Source organism: Cryptotermes secundus, unplaced genomic scaffold (genome assembly GCF_002891405.2).
Source record: "Cryptotermes secundus unplaced genomic scaffold, Csec_1.0 scaffold209, whole genome shotgun sequence".
In the NCBI taxonomy this organism is placed as follows: domain Eukaryota; kingdom Metazoa; phylum Arthropoda; class Insecta; order Blattodea; family Kalotermitidae; genus Cryptotermes; species Cryptotermes secundus.
In genome coordinates this window covers 2,609,975-2,626,947 of record NW_019727789.1, presented here as the reverse complement: position 1 = coordinate 2,626,947, position 16,973 = coordinate 2,609,975, and the positions used below count along the sequence as shown (strand labels likewise).

General features: G+C 38.3%; 1 protein-coding gene across 5 annotated transcripts in view; it reads left to right on the top strand.

The window, feature by feature from the left end:
• The window catches only part of LOC111864970 (arginine--tRNA ligase, cytoplasmic), a 146,313-nt gene that overhangs the window by 17,871 nt on the left and 111,469 nt on the right, over window positions 1-16,973 (top strand). For all 5 annotated transcript variants that reach the window (XM_023852627.2, XM_023852625.2, XM_033751644.1 and 2 more), the window contains exon 8: window positions 2,570-2,738. In XM_023852627.2, coding sequence (XP_023708395.1) covers window positions 2,570-2,738 — 169 coding nt within the window. The remainder of the gene's footprint in view (window positions 1-2,569; window positions 2,739-16,973) is intronic.

Below are 16,973 nucleotides of genomic sequence, written 5' to 3'. Positions count from 1 at the left end.
AATCCATTCAGGGGTATCTAGAACGTATGAATTCTTGTAGGGAAACAAAAAATTAGGAAATATCTTCTTTGGAGTCAGTGCAAAAATTTTAACATGTTTTATACAATCTGTAAATTACAATATATGATTCTATATTCTTTCGAGCAAAAAACAGCGTTTATTTCGTTCGTTTATCACAGAAATTGCAGAAATAGGAGCAAATTTAGTAGATGATTACAGTTTTTATGGCTTTATAATCGCGGGTATTTAAATTAATTCCGTACCGCTGCCCTTACAGGAATTTAAATGCCCGTAGGATAGTGGTTAAAAACTGTCAGTAACTTTTAAATTTCTGAATGTGAATTGAGGTTTTGGTAGCATTTCTGAATATGAATTGAGGTTTTAGATTAAAATTGAACTTAAAATTAGTGCCTTTGTGTTACTATAGTTGGAATTTGGATTTGATGGTACATTCCCTGATCTTGTCATATTAAACAGGGTTTTTGGTTTTTAGTGTTCTTGGTTCCTGTTAGGTATTTCTGACGTTGGTTGGTTGATGGGTGAGAACTGTAGGATGAAATCCTGCTCCTCCCCCTCCCCCTACTTCCCCTCCATCATCATCATCATCATCATCCTTTTTCTGAGTACTTTGCTTCGTTAGCCTGATACAAGGATTATGAAATTATCCATGAAACAGTCAGCCTGAGTGCAGTGAAAGGTTTATTGCTGTAGTGACAGAAAGTATATGTTGTAGCAAGTTCTCAGTACAGTGAAATACACATGACCTTGATACTGACCTATATAAAGAATACAAAATAGTGGGATTTTAACTTCATTTATCTCCACTCTGTAATACCATCTGTGTTGGAAGGTCATGGTGTTCTGGGGTGTGATGTTATGTAGTTTGGCAGGTAAGTACCCTCTGCTTGCTAGGTACCAATAATTTTTAAGAACCTGCTGCCTTCTTCAAGGTAGAAGAGTGAGATGATCAGATGATACTGGGAGATTTTCTACCCTGAAGATGGAGACATGGGGTTCCTATGAATTATTGGTATCTGTCTACCATACTACATGATGTTGCATCCCAGAAAATTGTAACCTAAAAATTCATTGCCATGAGAACCACAGATTTCGTGTCAAGGGTGGAAATTTGCAGAAGGAAAACATATACAATTAAAATATAAAGGTTCTGTTCAGTGTTTTGGTAGGCAGGATGCATGTATTTATAGGAGTGAGAATTAGTGGAGCAACATCAGTGTTTTAATTTTGCCTTATAATATCAAGAGCCGGGATAGCCTAGTCAGTATAGTGACTGGCTACAGACTGAACGACTGTGGGGTCAGAGTTTGAGTCCAGTAGGGTCAAGAATTTTCTCTTCTCAGTGTCGGCCAGACCGGCTCTGGGTTCCATCCAACCGCCTATCCGATTGGTACTGGGGCCCCTTTCCCTGGTGGTAAAGCATCTGTGACGTGAAGTTGACCACTCAACTCCAGCTAGTGCCAAGGTGAAGAAAATGTGGATCTGTACATCCACTCCCCATATGCCTTAATGGTGCAGTGCTTCATTCGTTGAGCATGGAGACAACATTATCTTCTAATATCAACATGGAAATAGCTTACTTTGCAAGCATTTTATTGTGTATACGTAAAATATTGTTTTGATGTCTTTATAAAATTTGAAGCAAACTGTGAGGTACTGAAACAGAGGAGTAGTTATTTCTTTGTACAGGACAAGTCTCGCTGAGTTTCAAGAAATATCCATTTTGTATGAGTTTAAAACGACCACCTCTGTGGTCTAGTGGTCAGAGTTCCTGGATACAGATCCAGAGGTCTCAAGTTCGATTCCCAGTGCTACCAGATTTTTCCTGAGAAGTAGTTGGTCTGGAACGAGGTCCACTCAGCCTCATGATGATAGTTTAGGAGCTATTTCAAGGAAATAGTGGCTCCCATCTAAAAACCAAAATTAACGGCCATGGGGATTCGTTGCACTGACCATGTGACACCCTCTATCCACTAAAGTTGGCACTAATATGCGGCAGTTGCTAGGTCTGTATAGTTCTCTTGTGGACTAAAACCACAGAGTTTTTTTTTTATGAGTTTAAAACTGCAGTTATCAGTGAAATGCACTTATATGTTTGAAATTTCACCCATCAGTGTCTCCGTTTTTACCTAGTTCATAAACAAATTCTGTTTTGTGTGAGCTGGGTCTTCAGGAATAATTTGCATCTGCTGCTGAAAGTCCTCTGTTTTGGTAGACATTATAGTTGCCTACTTCAGAGTTAATGTCTTTGGAAGGGATCAGTCCAGAAGCCCATATGTAGATAGGCCAGGCTGTGGGTGGTGAGTTCGAGGTGGAGGCATGATTGGATGAGAGAGAAGAATGATTTCATAGCTGGAGTTCCCACTACCGGGTATGTGTAAGGATTTAAACCTGCCCTCCAAAACATTAACTCAAAAGATGGCATCTGTAATGTTTGCCTAAATAGATAATCCTCAGTCTTTAATGTGATGTGACTTATTCTCAGAAACCAGGGTTATACATTAAACTCCAGGTGCAAAAATCTAAGCACAAGAATTTCTCTTTTGTGTAGGCAACACACTTCCAGGTACTGTGGGCCTGTGCAGAACGTGCCGGAATTCTGAACCCATCTCAAGTGCGTGTAGATCATGTTGGCTTTGGCGTAGTGTTGGGTGAGGACAAGAAAAAGTTCAAGACCAGATCAGGAGAAACTGTCCGTCTAGTGGATCTGTTAAATGAAGGTAAGGAGCCAATTCAGTGCAGTCACATCTTGCTGTACTGTAGTGTTATCATGTCTCTGATCCTGTGAGAGGTGTGATTTTGTTCTAAACATTGTTAATACAGTGTGCTATGAAGAAATAACTTATCTGTGCTTGTTCAGCTTCTGATTCATTAATTAATTTTATTTTGTCTTTTAGATCAAAATTCATTGATATAGGATGTGTCCATCTTACTCATGGAGGTACCGCGCCATAGCTCAAGCGGTTAGTCGCTGTCTTCCCACCGCGGCGGCCCGAGTTCAATCCCGGGTCTGGTCAAGTGGGATTTGTGGTGGACAAAGTGGCGCTGGGGCAGGTTTCCTCCAAGTATTTCGGTTTCCCCTGCCAATCTTCATTCCACCAACTGCTCCACACTTGCCCTCACCTTTCATCTGGGCCTTGTACAATAGGCCAGAAGTGGCTGCAGTACAAGGGACTTAGTCCCACCCCACTAGCAATAAAAAAGTAATACTCATGGAGCTGAGCCCTTCTAGAGGAGCTGCCAATTCTGCAGCTACTCAATGTCCCAGCATTTTATGTAACTCAAAAGTTCATTACCATGTTCACAAGAGCCCTCCACTGGTCCCTATCCTGAGCCAGATCAATCCAATCCATACCATCCCATCCTATCTCTAAGATCACCATGTTACGTGGGTCCCTTGTTACTACGGCATGGCGCGTCTTCAGGTTGCGGATGGAGGAGATGCCCTCCAGTTTTGGAAGTAAGCTGCAAATAAATTGAATAAGCAGTCGTGGACAGCTGACAAGGGGTTTTCCTCCAGCTGGAGGTTGGGCGTGAGGCTAACAACTTCTCACCGTAAAAAATAGAAAAAACATCAAGAAAATTATGTACCTACTTATGGTAATCATATATCCATTTTCATTTTATTGAGGTTTGGCTAATCTTTACTGTCATGTGATGTGATTGGGAGAGAGAGCTTGAAAGTGTACATTCTGAAAGACATCAGATGACTAAAGAAATTTCTGCAAAAGTAATCAAGGAAGAGATGTTTTATCATGCTTGTTCATATAGGAGCCCTGCAGCATAAGTTGGATTACATTTGTTTGAGACTAATTCTGATCCACATTGATACAGTTGTGTTACAATTTGTGGTTGACTTAATGTGATAATAGATTATTGATTATTGAAAGAAAAATATGTCTGTTGAGCATGGAAAACTAATTATAATTAATTCATGAAATTCAGTAATGTCTTGCAAGAAGTAAGCTTTATATATGGGTCCAGATTGAGAAATACATAATAAAATTGAATGTTTCTGCTCAGTCTTACAAAAGTCATTTTGAAATCGTTTTTGCTGGTGATGTTTCGTTCTTGGAAACAAGAAAATGAGTTTATAATTTAAAATAAAGTATCTCTTGCACTTGCTTCTTTTGTTTGTACCTGAATTTAATATACCTAGATATCGTGTTATGAGGAATAAGCAGTGCGTGTCAAATTGTTTGTGGATTGTTGACGTTGATGAGTCTATTTCTGTGAAGGCAGTGGAATAGTGACTGGTTTTATTCTAGTTGTGTGGATTCTTTATCATTCTCCGCGTACAGTCGTTGGAGGAGTGCATAGTTGGAATACGATACTCTCATGATCTGAAAGTAACAAGAAAAGAGTGTATGTTACAATCCAGCTACTATGGAAACAAGCATGCAAAATTCAAATATGTTTATGCATGACTTTTCTTCCATAAGTTTGCCTATACAAGATATAACGTTGCCTAATTCATAGAGCAGATGGGTTGTATCTATTCATATACCTCCTGAAAGGGAAATACTTATATTTACAATTAAGTATATTTCAGTCCAGTGTGACATATAATGCCTTCACCACTTCAGCACTTAGTTACCCAACATGTTTCGATTCTTAATGAATCATCATCGGAGATATACCACTACGATCAGGAACCCACCAACATGTAAATGTTTTTATAAGACTGTATACACTTAAAACATTTATGATGCTCACTATATGTAGTTGTTAATTTTCCATTGTCGAAATAGATGTTTGACGTAAACTTTTATAATAAGAACATTCTTGAAGTATATTACTTAGAAGTGACGTAGTTGCAATCACTTCCATAAAGGATAGTTTAAAAATGTAATTTTCCACTGCGCTGTATATAAAATTCAATTTGTTTCACCACAGCAGCCTTCCTTTACGTCAAAATTATGTTATGAATGTGTGTAAAAACCTATTTTTAAGTTAAGAAATTTGTTTGTGAACCAATATGGATCGTGTTTTATCTTCCTTGGTAGTGGATATTGTCATCTATCCCTTTTGGTGATGTGTTCTTGTTTTTACTGGTGTAATTTATATGCGTGCTTTGTCGCTTGTATTTAATTTTTTTCCCAATCATTACTTTTTCAGTTTCGGTTATTATTGTGTGTGTGTGCGGTTGCTTTATGATTCCCTCATTTGCTGTCCAGTTGCCCTTATTTATTTTTTCCATAGTATTCCTGTAACTTTAACATCATTTGCTGTCTGCCATACTCATTAAATCCCAGAAAAACTTTTGTAGGCTCTGACAGCTTTTGAACATAATTCTCAGAAGGTGACTGCACCATGTGGAATCTTTTGTCATATCTCTTTGCATATAATAACTATGTCATATGTTGGGGAACACAAATTGAGTATGAAATCATTGCTGAAGGGGTCAGTCACCCTGCCCATATATGTATGTGTAAAGTAAAGTAAAGTAAAGTAATCCCTGTAACAGGCCATGGAGGCCCATAGGATTATGAGATGTTGAGGTTCCCACATTTTTTAGACAATCGGCTCGTAGATGGCGGCAAGGTTGTCAGCCCTACGTGCCGGCCACCCTTTACCCCCAAGAATATCCCTGGTACTCATTTCTTTTAGAGGCTGAGTTGACCCCAGGGCCATAGTACGGCTGGAAGGATTAGGTGAATTGAAAAAATCAAATGACCTTATCTGCACTTGAACCCCCAACCTTCCAGCTTGTAGCATAGTGCCTCAACCAACTACACTACCACATGCCCCCATATGTATGGTGTGTGTGTATATATATATGTGTGTGTATGTGTATAAAACCAGCCCAGAATTGAAACAGTTCACCTATTTTTGGTTTTCTATGGTGATGAGAGTAAGTGATTATGATTAGGATCATGGACACTTACCGTAGTGAATGTATGCATATTGACAGAGCAAAAATTAGCTGCTGTCAGAGTTCTAGCCTTCTGAGCTTGTCTCATGATAAGCTGAATTGAAGTCTTGAAACTTGGAGGCGCGTCATACCATTCACAGTCGTAGGCTGCCTGATACACATTGCAGCTCTGCAATGGACCATGTGTATGGTAACTCATAGTCAGTAATTTTAATGTATTGAATACTATTAGTGTACGCAGTGTCCCTAGAGTATATGTGTAATTCGCTTTAATATTATGCATGATGCTAGTATAGTAAAATGTGAAGAAGATTACATTTGAACCAAAACCCATACACTGAACAGGCTGATCTGTTGGTAATGCTCTGTACTTGTAGTCAGGAGGTGCTTGGTTTTAATCTCATCCAGGACACCAGCTATCCTGATAGAGGTTTTTGTGGTATTCGTTGACTCCAGACAAATTCCAAGAGGTCAGAGTTTGTAAATTTCTATATATAATTGCAAAGTAATTCTGTTACAGTATTATAGTGTGTAGACCTATTGCTAGGTAATGATTGCAAACAAGTATGTTCCCATGGCGATGAATCAACACACAACAGAGAAACTGTTACAAGTGGTGTTTTCTGTGGTCCACACCTCAGTTTTATAGGCGGGATGAAGTTTAGAGCTCAGTTCAGTTGGAAGGTAGCCACCATTCATAGAGGACTTGAGCATGGAAGCAGAGAAATAGCCATTGTTGGAGCCATTACCAAGCAACTACTGGTGAAGGCACTGAAGACAGAATATTGTGTGAGCTGCAGGACAGTGATCTTTATAGAGTGTGTAAACTAGTGAGGCTGTTATAATTAAGTGTGGTCATGAGTTGTGTGTTAAAGTGGTCAATGAATCCAATCTCCAGTCTAAAACTCCGTCAAGAGTCACTCTTAACACATGACAGTATGAATGTCAGGATGGTAAGACAAATTTGGAATCTTGCTCAATATATGTTTGCATATTCATAACACAATGGTGGTTCATTAGGAAAGAATGAATTATAATCATTCTTTGTGTCCATTCACAGACCGCCTTGTTTTATGATGGTGTAGGTAAAAATAAAACATTTACTCTACAATGTTGCCACACCTGAATTGATAGTTCCTCGCTGTACCAGCAAAAAAAGAATAATTGAGAGATGGCTACTATCACGAACACTGTTGCCGATACAAACTTGACACTTTGCACTGGGACCTGTAATGCAGACAGATTAATTCTTTGTTACATGTTGGTTTAATGAAGCTTTATCGTCTGAAACCAGGATTTAAATCTCCTGCAGTTGTAACGGTTGCCAGTTTTTAACATGGCAATATTGGTATTTAGACTAAAGTAATGTACAGAGTGTCTGGATGAAAGGTATCCAAAATAAAATAATTATATCTCAGAAAGCATTTACTATACACATTTATGGGTTACACTATTACAAAGGGAAGTTATCAAAGCTATTTTCTGCCTATATAACTTTCTCAATAAATTTCAATGCGGATTGCCTTGGTGGCACGACAAATTTCCAGATGATATTTGACCTTGTTCCACATTGCTTGAAGCATGTTTGGTGTTACCATAGCCACAGTGTCCCTTATGTTGTCTTTCAGGTGTTGAAGGTTGTTGATCTTAACCTGATAGACAGTGTTATTCACATAACCCAACAAGAAAAAAATCCAGTGGGGTTAAATCTGGCAAAGTGATTGGTCCACCTCTGCCAATCCATCTCCCAGCCATCTCTCTGGCCAGGTGATTCGTAACATGGTGGCAGAACTGTGGTGATGCATGCACATAAACTGGATACGTGTATGCCAATTAGTTTTCGAGATATAATTTTTTTTTTATTTTGGATACCTTTCATCAGGCCACCTGGTATAATGCTCTGTGTCCTGGGGGCCTGTTCATGCACTGTCAGAAAGGTTGAGGCATAAATGAATGCTTAAAAATGCTTCATGTGTAGATGAAAGGTTAACATTGGTTTCTGAGCTTCATAGATTGTGCAGTGGTTAAGTGGAATGCTGCCTGTGAATTATGAATTGGGAAGGCTCTAGAAGAAGGTGATCAGAGCCTACTTAAGCTACCAGCACTACCTATTTTTCTTGGAGAGACTGAGGAAAATTATGAAGGTCCTCAGGTTCAACAGTGTTGAAGCTAATAGTCAACCCTATATCTGTCAAAATATGAAGCTCTAATCATGGTCTCTCAGCTGCATGATTGATACAATCATTGTTTGTTATGCATCTTTTATTGGTGGAAATACAGAACCTGAAATTCAGTTTTACGTATTCCATCTCTGCCTCCATGGTTGACATTGCTAATATCCCACTAGGCCGGTGATTTCTGAACTGTGGTTCATAATCTACTTTGAGGTATGTGAAATGTTTCAAGTGGAGACATTCCATCCTGTGTCATCAGTCCACAATTCATTCTTCTCACATTACATTGAAAATGGTGAACTTGTAGACTTCATAGAAAATAATATTCTTTCAGAATGTTAGGGGCTTGTGTTTTGCATGTTTTATGGTGCAGGGGTGTGAAAATTATAATAAAAAAATTGCATTTTTAGTACACTACCAAAAATTATCAAAACTTCTGTTTTGCAGAAGCTACAGAACTCGTATGGGGCTTGTCTGAAAGTTATTGAAATTATCATGTCACAGATATGTAACTCGAGTAATTTTGATTTTAGTATCATCAGGTACCCTCCTATCATCACTTTCACTTTTGGGGGGGGAGGAGAGGTATATACCGTATTTACGCATGTATAGGCCGCATTTTTTTTGCCAAAAATTCAAGAGGAAAACTGGGGTGCGGCTTATATTCGAAATATTCAAAATCACACTTCATTTAAAAAAAAATTATATTCATAATTAGTAATACAGGGTGTAATACTCCTGAAATAATATTCCAAGAAAATTATTTTTTCTATAATTTCTGTCTGAAAATTGTGCTGCGGCCTATACATGCGTAAATACGGTATCTGGTTCATGGTGTCTAGTCTGACATGTAGCAAAGTGTCATCCTGGGACAGCCCTGGGCTCTTTCTATGAAATAATGGCATTGTAGACTCCCAGGACTTCTTTATTGTTGCTGAATATGTTATCAGTTTTCATGCTATGATTCAACACTGCATTTATTAGCACTGTGTGAACCTTTGTAGAAGTGTCACAATCTATATTTATCCCCTCATTCATGGCCCTTTTTAGCAATGTCAAATGCTGTGTTGGATTTGAGTTTCTCACACAGGGGCATGTGGTAGCGTAGTTGGTTGAGGCACTGTGCTACAATCTGGAAGGACACGGGTTCGATTCCTGATGAGGTCATGGGATTTTTCAATTGACCTAATCCTTCCAGCCGCACTTTGGCCCTGGGGTCAACTCAACCTGTAGCAAAAAACCCAGGAATCTTCCTGGGGGTAAAAGATGACCAGTGCATAAGGCTGACAACCTCATCACCATCTGTGAGCCGATTGTCTAGAAAATGTGGGAACCTCAACGTCTCACAACCGTATGAGCCTTCACAGCCTGTTACAAGATAGCTTTACCATTACTTTTACAGTAATGACTGTGAACAGTGGAATGTAACACCACATAGTCCATTGAAAGTAACAGACATTTTGGAGGAACCTCTATAAGTAAACAGGATGTCACTGTTGAGTGAGTACGTGTATTAACCCTGCTTTGTATTCAGGAGGTCTCAGGTTCAGCCCTCATTCTGGAGGCTAAACAAAGGGTTTTTCTTGTTTTCCCTTGGTCTATCCAGGCAAATGCTGGAATAGTACCTCAGATTATTCCATGACCATTTCCTTTCACATCCAGTACAATTCATTATTCACTCTTCACCCTACCATTTGAGCACTACAGTCTGAGCTGTTGACAGTGTCAGTAAGTAAAGAGTAAATAAATCAAATTCTTGGGCAAATGCTTTAATGTCTGTGGTACGTTGATATAGTTTTATTTGTGAAGCTCTTCCAATATTAGTCATTACTTTAAAAAAGTGTCGTGAAGGAAAGGTAAAATTGTTCTTCTGTTGTTAAATTAATTAAGCACCATACCATGAAGACATATGGCAGAATTGAGGTAATGCTCAGACATTCTTGACCTCAGCACTAAATGGAGTGGTCAGCTTCATGCCCTGGTCACTTTACCCCCAGGGGAAGAGCCCCTAGCACGTATTGGATAGGAGGCTGGGTGAGCCTCAGTGCCAGTCTGGATGCTGTGGAGTGGAGGCCATCTAGCCTGTAGCCCTTCACTATACTGACTGAGCTATCCTGGCTGTGTAATGTGGCATGATAAAGAACACTTTATCTTATTAAAGGCTACAGCTGTTATCTGAAACATTTTTGATACGTTCAGCATCTGTTGAAATAGATGTACTGTAGATAAGTCTTCACATGAAAAGGGTCATAAATGTTGTCCATTTTGAATCTGAATGACAATTTTTGGCAAATTTAAGTAAGGACTATGCAATATAAAGTTTTAGCGAAATCTGTTTGGCAAGAATGTCATTAATACATGGTGGTCAGATGGTTATGACAGATCATATAACTGCTCACACCTTTTTACAAAACGTTGCTGATAGACACTGAGATGTTAAACTAAAAAAAAAAAAGCTTTTACTTACTGTTGCCATGTTGAAAACTATAACACAAATTAGAATCAGACTGCCCAGTAGCTGTATTACCATGAAAGGGGTGCATATATATCGAAGTTCCTGAAGATACCTGAAAACAAATGTAACATTTTTTCATTAGGAGAACCTAGGTTTTCAGTTTGCTGCAGGCTGGGAAATTAAGTATAACTGATAGAGGTCTATTTTCTGGGATATAATGAATATAGCCTGTTGAAAGTCAACCAGTGTTTTGAAGGAAAATGTCATCCCCATCTTCTGGGTTGAAGAATAGGCCAAACAGGAAAGCACTTTAGCAAGAGCCGCTTTGATGATGGTTTTTTGCTCACCTTATTCTTCGACCCAGAAGACGAAGGTGAACTGTTCCTCTGAAATGCCATGTGACTTTCAGTGGGCTACGTGGCATATCCCAGAAGACCTCTTCATAACCACTGCTGTTAGAACATTAGATCCTACGAAGTATAACTTATCATTTCATGTTTATAGTACTACTAAGGAAATTCCAAAGGGTCCTTACTTACTCATGGAGCTGAGCCCTTCTTGAGGAGCCACCAATTCTGCAGCTACTCAAGAATTTCCCAGCATGCTATAGAACCTGAAGGTTCATTACCGTGTTCACAAGAACCATCACTGGTCCCCATCCTGAGCCAGATCAATCTAGTCCGTACCATCCCATCCTGTTCTCTAAAATTATGGAATATTACACTTAGGGTAACTGGGTTTCTGGACTTAATTTCGAGAACAGTGTTTCTCATTCTTTAGATGGAAAGACAGGGAGACATGTCCATTGGGTCCATTAGAAAGAACTAATCTTGATCACTTGACCTAGATTAGCTCCTTCTTTGGATGCACCTGAGTGGATGCCACCCCACCATTCAATCTGAGGAGGGCAAGAGATGCAGTTTCCAGAAATTTTCTAACATCACTGTTAATACATCTTGACTGTATGGCATTGTATGGTAGGACAAATGATTGACTGGAATTGGCCATAGTGTAATTGAGGTACTGTCTTGTTATTTGCCTAGGAGGACTAAAGAAAACCACTATTCAGGGTAACCAGTGTCCCAGCTGAGTTCTGAATGGAGAATATCCAAAATATGAGTGTAGAGCATTACCTGTTTGGTACATTTTATTTTGTTCAGAATACTAGACAGTAGCAGAGTCCAAGAAAACAGTAATACTTCTAAGGAAGTTGCCACATTGAGATAGTAGTGCCAATATATTTTTGTTTATAGCTTACTTGAGCAAAATTTGATGACGTTTGATACACTCTTTAAGATGATCTTGCAGTTCTGCAGCAAGATGCTCATTACTGAGGTGGATTTCTTCACTGGATTTGTCAGCTTGGGTGTTGTCCAAATATACATCTTTCTCATGCTCAGAGACTTCTGTTTCTAATATGGAAGAGTGAGGAAGTTTTGTTGAAAGATTGATGCTGCCACTCCTCATCCTTTCTTTATCTGTTGCTTGAACTTTCAGCATGGCATATACTTTTATGTCCCTCAGTGAAACATGCAGTATTTGGAACTGGCCACGTAAGTGGATTATGAGGGCCACAAATAATGCATCACAGGATCCAATGTAAATTGCAGTATATGTTGTTTCAAGTGACAGATAAATGTATGCCACTTCATAAGCCGGTGTTTCAGTGACATTAAAAGGAAACCAAGCTGTGTAAGGCATTGGTCTCTGGGATGATACATCTGTAGCTGAATGACCTAGGAGGATGTCTACAAATGGAACAAAGGAGAAGCTAGTACCTACAAAGGTACACATAGAAATGAAGATCAGTGTGAACATCCTTGCCTCCTTCTTGCAAGCTCTTGCAATCTCTTCTTGCTGTTGTGGAGACCCTTGTTTTCTAGGCACAAAAAGTTCATTGTCAAGGATGTTAACAAGAGTTTGAATATTTTTTGTCCTGAAAATAATGGTCAATTCCTTAACTATGGCCATTATGCTACATCCAATTGTGTAGATGTTTTCTGTGGGATTGCTGAGGTGACCCCAGTTGACAGTTATGTCCATAATTTCAACTATGTGTATTGTTGCTTGAATGGTGAAGGCAAAGCAGAATGCAATACGTAAGAACAGTGCCTTAAAGCGTGTGGAGCCCTTATTACAGGACCATAACCCCAACCATTGGAGTATTGTCAGATTTAGGTGCAAGTTACCCACTTTCTTTTCTGATTGGTATTCTGTTGTCTTGTCTTGTTTTGTGGATTGTACATGACCAGTACACTTCTCATCTGGTTTCATTTGATCGTCATGCTGTGAAAGGTTGACAGTCTGCTTTCCTGTTGTATACGAATTTGCCTGCATTTTTCTTCCCAGAATTGTGAATGTTCACATTGAAGTTAGCCCAGTATTTTGCAGTAAATCTTAAAGCAGGCAAAGAGATATGTTCATTTCCCGCAGGATGTTGGCAAGTCTTCGATGCAAGATCTGTCTTACATTTTGTCTCTAGAATTTTATTTTAATGTTATTTTTCTGGCTTATTTAATTTTTAATTTGTTTATGTAAGTGATCTCAGTGATAAGCTTTGCAGGATACAATCATTTTTCAACATGAAACTTCTTTTCATTCATATTTAATGTTATTCCTCCCCATTTCATGAGCAAACTGTCTTATATTTCTTCAGATAAATAGATAATGTAGACATACTCATTTTGGGCTGTTATGTATTCTTTTACTTGTTTTATATTTTCCATTAAGATACAACAAACATTTCTCATTTCACATCCTGCTAGCTGCAACAAGGTACTACTTAGAGGTTAGATAAATATTTAGAAGCTTTATTGATCTTGTGTGTAACTTTCATTCTAGTATATAATATGCTGTGTAGAAGTACATCAGCAAAATAGCTTAGAAGTATTATTTCTACAATGCCAGTTTGTGATTGGTTGTTGGTACATGGTTTTTGTTTCTGTGTGTACATGAGTGCATGCGTGCACAGATTGCCTTCAGGACACTGTAATATGTATGGAATGTAGCATGTACCCACATTTGCTCAATTGAGCACAGAAATTTTAAGCTTCATTTAGAGTATACAGTAAGTGTATCTATGCTTCTTCTCTTGGTATTCTGTGGCTCCATTTTTGTAGCCATTAATATATGGATAGTAAAAATTGGATAGGTGAAATATGAAATATGTAAAATGTTTCTATTTCCATGTCTAAAACAAGGATAGATGGATTATGTAATCCTGAGAATTATGCCAATGCAAGTATCCCCGATTTATTTAATAGTTACATTTCCAAGAGTGGTTGTGTGAATCAAAATCACAAAATTGTGTTTTTGTTACTCCAATTGTTTCACAGTTTTAATTTTTCGTTGAAGAATATGTAATTCAGTTTACTTTAATGCAATTCATTTTAGCTGTGTATGAATCCTATTTAAGTCAGTGTATTCATTTTTTAATCTTTGCTAAATAATTTTAAATAAAAAATTAATATGAAATTATATTATCCCCTTGAAGCATGACATTTATCCAGACAATGTTTAAAAATTCATTTTGCATTGTACAGAAAACTTTCTATGTCTCCATTACAAAGAAGAGTTGGTTAATACTGTTAAGGGAAGTAATCACCTTTTATTCTAGGAATAATATTAAACTTATAAATCCACAAAATTTGTAGAATGCAGGTTTTTATGTTAAAGTCGGTGGTTTAAAGAGTTGACGTGAAGTTCATGTAAGTTGATACTGTGTAAGCCAGGTGATGTCTGCCAGCTGAAGTAACTCAGTCTCCTCCTGTTCCAATTTTTACTCTTATATAACAAAATATAGAAGTTGGATCCCCTAAATGGTAGGACTTTCGAATATAGGTTTTATTATACCACTCCTGTATGCTGAAACTTCATTCTGTAGGTATGATTATGTGAACTGGCGTTTATGAATAATAAATGCCAGCCCACACGAGTTTGTTACTGCACAGAGTTACAGATAGAATATATCGTATAATGTGTCTTTGATCTATATTTCACGAAGTGGGGAAAACACAAATTGATTCCTGCTGCCTTTGAGAATATCAGCTTTCTTGTGACGTTAACAAGTATATTTTTCTGCTTAATGTTTAATTAACATATGGATTGTTTCTGTTGTTATAGGCCTATGTCCTTTTGTCTCATGGCTAATGACAGTGTTGCAAAGTTATGGAATGATTATGCTATTACTTTAAATTGTGGGTCACGCGGTAGCTTAGTTGGTTGAGGCACAGTGCTACAAGCCACAGGTTTGGGGGTTTGAGGTGGATTTTTTCAATTTATCTAATCCCTCCAGCCACACTGTGGCCCTGGGGTCAACTCAGCCTCTAAAAGAAATGAGTACCAGGAATCTTCCTGGTGGATAAAGGGTGCCCAGTATGTAAGACTGACAACCTTACCAACATCTGTGAGCCAGTTGCCTAGAGAAAATGTGGGAGCCTCGACGTCTCACGACCCTATGGGCATTCATGGCCTGTTACAGGGGTAGTTAACTGATGTGAAGGAGGTTTTAATGTCCATAAAATTCAGCATATAGGAAATAACAGCAGATGAAATACCATTGTTATAAAACAAAGTAGAAGATTATAGCTTGTTTCTACATTTTAGTAGCATGGTGATGGCATCTTGTAGAAGTTATCTGTAATACCTCCACCTTCAGAGTAGAAGATAAGCGAAGTGTAAAAGTGACATTTCGTAGAAAGGGAGGTAAGATAGGTCTCTATCTATGCACACAGCCCTGCTTGGCTTGCTCCTCTACTCTGAAGATGGATGCAGCATGTACCCCTGAAACACTGGCAGCATAGCTCACTTTCACAGGGCATCATACCCTAAACCATGATGAGCATCACAATTTAAATCGTGTGTTACTGCATTGATTTTTTGCAGTATTAATGCGGTCTGTCTGTACTTCGTGTACTGCTGTAAAACAAGTACTGTGTCCAGTAATGCATGATAAGTTAATGACAAATGATGAGTGCCTTGATTTCCCAGGGTCTGTAAATATGCAGATCTAGAAGGAAAAATTCAATTCCCATAGCAATTAAAAAGTTATTGGAAGAAGTTAGGCATGTAGTTTCCATTATAGGAATTCGGTATTTCCAGAAGAGTAATAAGAATTGTTAGACTGGTTCGCCTCCCCGTCCAAAATGAGCCTAAAATTACAATAATTACATTTAATTTGTTGCATAGACATGTCAATGGGTGCCCTATGTTCAATTATAGAATTTTAATTTACAAATTAGGTTCTACTTTGTTGTGCTCTGTGACTTCAAAGGACTCCCAAATTAATAAGCTTCAGTGATACCTGGATCACATACTTAGAACTCTTCAATTATTTATCTTGTAATAGTGCTGAATGGAAGTAGTATGGGCAGTATGAGGAGTGGTAGGTAAATACACGTAAAATTGATCCATGTATTGACAGTTGAATGTAATTTATGCTATGGAATGACCTGCTAAGTGGGTGTGTGTGTGTGTCTTATTGGCGTAGCAGTCCAATCAACCTTGCTTGTTATTACCCACAGTATAGGTAAAAATAAAAGGTAAATTTGTCACTGTGCTTAACTAATTAAGCAGTATGCCATGAAGGTGTAGGGGGAGTGGATGTATACACCCATGTTTTCTTGACCTTGGCACTAGTTGAAGGTGAATGGTCAGCTTCACATCCCAGTTGCTTTACCCAGGGGAAAGTTCCTGATGCACATTGGATAGGAGGCTGAATGGGCTTCAGACCTGGTGTGAATGACTTGGAAAACAGAAAATTCTTTACACCACCAGAACTTGGTCTTCCAGCCCGTAGCCAGTCACCATACTGACTGCACTGCCTGCCGCATATGACTTTCTATTTATCACCAGGAAGTTTTTGATTTATTCACAAATGAATTATCCACTTAACATGTGCAAATTGAATTAACGCTAGATAGTACCGAAATTTAATTCCTGCAGTCTTCTTCTTTTTCCCCCTCTCTCCTCTTGTTGCTCTTCCCTGTAGTTTAACTATTTTATTGAGTCATGAGAAAGGTATAGAAGGGATAGACCGCCATAAGAGGAGGGTGGTGGCATGTAATTAGGTCAGAGTGGTAAATATATTTTGTTCGCAATACATGTGGTGGTTGTGTGAATCATTACATTACATTACATTACATTACATTACATTGCATGGAACCAGAGTTAGTCAAAATGACTCTAGGATGTGGAATATGTCATATAAATACAGAACATGTACAGTCCCAATGGAGTTCTCACACAAGAGAAACCAAGTATACACAGTCACTACACACAAGGCTATTTAAAGATACATGAGTTATTTTCTAGACAATAGGTATTCATCAACAGAGTAGAATGAATGTGTATTTAAGTATTGCTTCAGTGCTATTTTAAATCATGTCTTTTCATTCATAAGACCTTTGAGATCAGGTGGCAGGTTATTAAAAATTTTGATCCCGGCATAATA